Genomic DNA, 5,215 nt, shown 5'->3' on the forward strand with positions numbered 1-5,215 from the left:
TTGGTGGTCTTTCTGGTTAGGGTGGTGGGGCTGGCCAGCTTCCGAGTCTCATGGCATTGCCTATGTGTCATTAGGTATCGGGAGCACAGTGCCCTCCGTGTGATGGAGGGAAGGTCAGGCACTGAAGCGTGGGAATATCTCCTGCAGGTGGCGAGAACTCTAGAGCCACATGCGCTGGGTTCAAATCTCAGCTCCAAGATGTTGTGTAACCTCTCTGACCTTCTGTCTCTTCATCTCTAAGATAGGAATAATAATAATACACATTCATACACACAAAATTGTCATGAGAATTAAATGAACTTATTCATTTAAGTGCTTAGAGCAATGCCAGACACAGAATTAATGATTCAACAGTGTTACCCATTTGCCCATTGTTATTAACAACCACTATTATGTGCTGTGATAGTTAAGTTTATTTGTCAATTTGGCTGAGCCATGGTGCCCAGATATTTAGTTAATATCCACATGTTTCCATGAAGGTGTTTTTGGATGAGATTAACATTTAAATCGGCAGACCTTGAGTAAAGTAGATTACCCTCTGTAATGTGGGTGGGCCTCATCCCATCAGTCGAAGGCCCTAACGGAACTGACCTCCCCCGAGGAAGAAGGGATTCTGCCAGCCAACTGCCTTTGGACTCGACCACAGCTCTTCCTGGGTCTCTGGCCCACCAGCCTACCGGTAGGATTTGGACTTACCAAGCACCCCAATCATATGAGCCCATTTCTTACAATAAATCTCTCTCTGACTCTCCGTGCACCCTATTTCCCTGGAGAACCCTGAGACTACATGCACCAAGGACTTTGCATATGTTTTCTCTCTCACAATAGCCCTATGAAGTAGGTGCTGCCATGCCCCCATATATAGACGAAGCTGGGGTACAGAGAGGTGAAGGGACTTGCCAAAGGGATCGTATTGCTGGGACATAAACCTAGGTCTGTCTGATTCCAAAGCCAAGTTCTCTTTCCACGACCCAGCTGTCTATACATGGTGCTGCCTGCCTTTGAAGGACCCACTCAGCCGGCCAAATGACAGGGAGGGAAGTGACTGGCCAGTTAGCTTGAACCCAGAATCTATGGGTCCAACCCACCTGGGCCAGCTGACTTGGAGGGGGAACACACGTGTGTCCTGGCCTGTCCCCACCCACAGGCAATGTAAAGGAGTTACTCCCCAGCCACATCGACACCCCTCTGTGGCAAGGTCCATCGATCAGGGCTTTTGGTATGGGGGATCTCAGAGCTGTGGGAGAGGGATGGAGACTCCACCCTTGGCAAAGCCCCGCACCCTGCTCACCCAGGGGCTACCACTGATTTGTGCAAGAGGGGGCTTGACTCAGAGTCAAAGGGCAGCGCCCAGTGCCCAGGCTGGCGCTTATGGAAGGGAAGGTTGGCAACTGCATTTTATAGCCAGGGGATACATAGGCCCTGTTAATGTTTTTTGAGCAAATGCAGTGATTTGCTCAAGGTCACACTGAGATGGTAGCAGAGTTGAATGATTACTGGCTAAGTGCTTCACCTACTTCGTCTCATATAGCCTTGACATTGACTTTATTGGGTAAGGTGCACTTAGGTGTACTAGTTATTTCAACCATCTGTGCCTTAAAGTCTCCTTGTCTGTAAAATGAGAGATGGAATGAAACTTCGGGGCTGCAGTCAGTATCCAAGGATGTGACATCTAAAGCATTGAGCACAATGCCGGGCACACAGCCTGGGTTCAAATACTGGTGGCTCTTACTGTTTACTACATTGGCCTCCAGAGAACATATAGGAATTGTGAGGATGAACATGTGGTGGGTAAATTAATGAAAATACATAACATTGCGAAGGGGATGGGTCTGCACCCTGACACTTCCTCTGGACCCCTAGGAGCCCCTAGTCAGCCTGGCAGCCAGGAGCTGGCACAGGTGGCCCCTCATTTCCTTAGAGTGCATGCCCGACTGGCAGCCTGTGGGACAGCGGTGGCAGGGACATCCGCCCTCAGTCAAATATTTCACTGTCCAAGCCCAGACCTGTGGCTGGGCCCCCGGCCACAGCAGGGAAATGAAGGGGCTCCTTGTCCCATCGTGGACACGGTGACTTACTGCAGTGACCATGCAAAGAGACTTTGGGCACTCGGGCAGGCACTGGGGCCCCCTGGAGCCACCAGCCCCAAGTCTGGGGGATGAGGGGACAGAGTGAGCAATGGCCTGGAGCCACCGCCTGCCCTGGTTAAATGGAGGTGAAGGTGCCAGGTTTGGGGAGGGCAGGTGAAGTGACAGCAGCGGAGAAGCAGTTGGAAATCGGGGACCTGATGGAGCTGGTGGTGAGGAGCATGGGTGACCTTGGACTCGTCATTCTACCTCTGACCTCTATTAGTCCTTCCATAGAAATCATTTAGGCTCCTGAGCCTTGGCGTCCTCATCTGTACAATGAGGATAAAAATCCTTCACAGGACTGTGCCAAGCAGATGCAATGTTTGAGAGCATCGCAGAGGCTCCGTGAAGTTTCTTTTCTTAGGCTTTAGTGACTGTCACCCTCTTGGCTCTTATTGAGCTTGTGGTCATTTGGAACCTCCAGATCTTTTTCTAGTTAAGACACAGGCTGCTTGAGGTCATTGAGCCAAGTTTGGTGAGGACGATTAAGTGAACCTCTGGGCTCAAGTGGGTGTCTCAACCGCAGCAGAGTTTCTTCCTCAGGCCTTAGCTGAGCCTTGTATCCACAGCCCCCAGGGGCCACTCCACTTTTGACTTCTAACCTCTCACAGTGGTGACCGAGGAGGCTGGGCCCTCTGAGCTGGCTCTGAGGCTGCCCCAGGAAGCCTCCTCCACAGTGTCTCTGAACCAAGCCGGCTGGCTCGGGCGGCCCATCTCCCAGACCTGAGAAGGCCCTGTTTGCCTGCCCCTGCCCCACCTTAAACCAGATTGGAGCTAGGTTTCTAGCTGCCCAATTTTGTCCTGGAGGAGGGAGTACTAGTAGGAAAGAGACCGGGGAGATGGGGTGCGGGGGGTGGGGAGCTGATGCAGCCCCCAGTACCCGGGGTCAGGCCCCTCTTAGGGGCTGCCCCTGTTCCCCATGAAAGGAGAAAGAAGGAGGTTGAAGAAAGCCACCTCCAGCCAGTTCCGTTCTGTGAGCACCCTGGAGGAGGTGCTGCAAGGCAGCTTCTGGGTCCCCATCTCCACGGCTACCCCCACGCACGGACTTTGCATCAGCAGTCAAAGCTCTTTGTTGCCTTGGTGATCAGCGGTCACACAGGTGTGAACATGGGGACCTTGGGCCTTGCACTGGGCCACGAGAGTGACGATTGTGTGAGGCCTGGGCCACCTCAGGGCATGTGCTCTGTGTGCAGCCCCAAAGAATCACAGTGACCCAGCGTTCCTGAGCCTTTGTCTTCTAGGGTGGTAGGTGCCCCATATGCATCCAGATGCCCCTCTTCCGTGGCCAGAAGGGACCGTGGAGATTACCCAGCCTGGGGCATCTCAGCTCAGGGACTACAGAGAGACCTCGTGGACTGAGCCTGGTGGCATTCTGGATCTGGGCTCAGCCAGTGCCCACTGGATTAATGGCTTTCTCAGCCAGTCTGTTCTCCAGCCCTCCTGCACCCTGGGATTGGAGCTACACCCAGGGGGCTCCAGTTAATTTGGAGGCTTTTTGTCTCTTCCACCTCTTTGCCCCCAAGTTTTACCTGACTTCTGGGTGTCCTGCAAACATCCTGGGGCCTCTCAGCAACCACCATGTTTTTTCTCCCTCTTCAGAACTGACACATACAGTCATTGTGCTGCAACTGATCCTTCCCCAGCACCTTGGCCTTGGGGTGGAACCGGCACTGGGGAGGGCAGCACCATCTCCCACGCCCATGGCATGGCAGGGGTAGCAATGACAGCTCCTGCGGGCAGAACACACCAAAGTCAGGTAGCATGGGGTTAAGAGTTTGAGCAGCCTGGGCCTAAATTCCAGCATCACCACCTATTAGATGTGTGACATTCGGCAAATTCATTAACCTCTCAGCCCTGGTTTTCTCATCTTAAAAATGGGAATAAAAATGGTGGTTTTGCAGGGTGGTTGTGAGAATTAAATGATATAATATATGTAGAGCGCTTGGCACAGTGCCCAGTACATAACGCCCTGGAAAAGGTACTGTTTGGTAATTATCCTCACAACTCCCTAAGTGTCTAGCAGGGCAGGTGACTATGGTCTTAGAGGTTCCTAGAATGCCATCCTGGGAAGAGCCTCCAGAGACCCAGTTTCCAGGAGGCCCGTGTGGCAAAGTTTGGCGCACATGACGCAGGAGAGGGGCGTGCTGGAAAGACAGGGATGGGGAGGACGGGTGAGCTGGGCCAGGTTGAGAGGACGTGAATTCCAAGGCCAGGAGCTCGGCTATGATCCTGCAGGCGGTGGTTCCAGAGCCATCAGAGCAGAGGAATGATGGGTACAGAGCTGAGCTTCAGGGATTTCAACTGTCAGCCTGACGTGGACACAGAGGTCCAGACAGGAAGTGAGGAGGGTCTGGGCTTGGGACGCGGCAGCATCTGGAGAGAACCCGTAGGGCAGAGGGTGAATTCATGCTTAGGGTTTTGACTGGCTGATGTGAAGGGTAGATAAGGGCCATCCAAGAGGGCCTTCTATTGCACAGATGAGGAAACTGAGGCCTGGAGAGGGGAGAGCCAGACCCAGAACCCACACTTCCAGATACCCCATGCAGGGTTCTGCCTTTTGTTTTATGGGTCGGGTTTCCCCCTTCCCCCTGGTCTACTTAGGCCCAGAGAGGGGCGGAGACAGGCCCAAGATCACACAGTAAATCCTTTGTCTTTCTGTAGCACCAGGCGGCCCCTCCCTGTCATTCTAAATGTCTGTGGAATGACTCTACCCTAGGACAGGTCATGGGCGAGGGAGGAGATGCTCCCTCTGGAGCTGCTAAAGACATTCAGCATCTTTCAGGGTAACTTCGAGGAGCTTTGGCGCTTTCAACTGGGCACGGAGCTCACGGTGGCCCCCACGGCAGTTCACGTTTTTATGAGAAGGGACTATCTCCAACTCTGGCAAGTTCCCCTTTCTCCAGGGTCTGCTCTGTATCCTGTAGTTCTGACATGCCATTTTCTTTCATCTCAGCACAGATCCTATGAGGCTGGAAGTACACCAGTTTCAGTAGGGAAGGAAACAGGGGCTCAGAGAGGTTAAGTAACCTGCCCATGCTCACACAGCGAACAGAGCTGATGTTCACCCCAGGTCAACTGGAGTCATG

General features: G+C 53.1%; 1 protein-coding gene across 1 annotated transcript in view; it reads left to right on the forward strand.

Moving 5' to 3' along the window:
- Positions 1 to 4,352: 4,352 nt before the first annotated feature.
- The window catches only part of TAS1R2 (taste 1 receptor member 2), an 18,244-nt gene continuing 17,381 nt past the window's right edge, over positions 4,353 to 5,215 (forward strand). The window contains exon 1 of the mRNA XM_039842020.1: positions 4,353 to 4,402. Coding sequence (XP_039697954.1) covers positions 4,353 to 4,402 — 50 coding nt within the window. The remainder of the gene's footprint in view (positions 4,403 to 5,215) is intronic.

This window comes from Pteropus medius, unplaced genomic scaffold (assembly GCF_902729225.1).
Source record: "Pteropus medius unplaced genomic scaffold, Ma_sr-lr_union100, whole genome shotgun sequence".
Lineage (NCBI taxonomy): Eukaryota > Metazoa > Chordata > Mammalia > Chiroptera > Pteropodidae > Pteropus > Pteropus medius.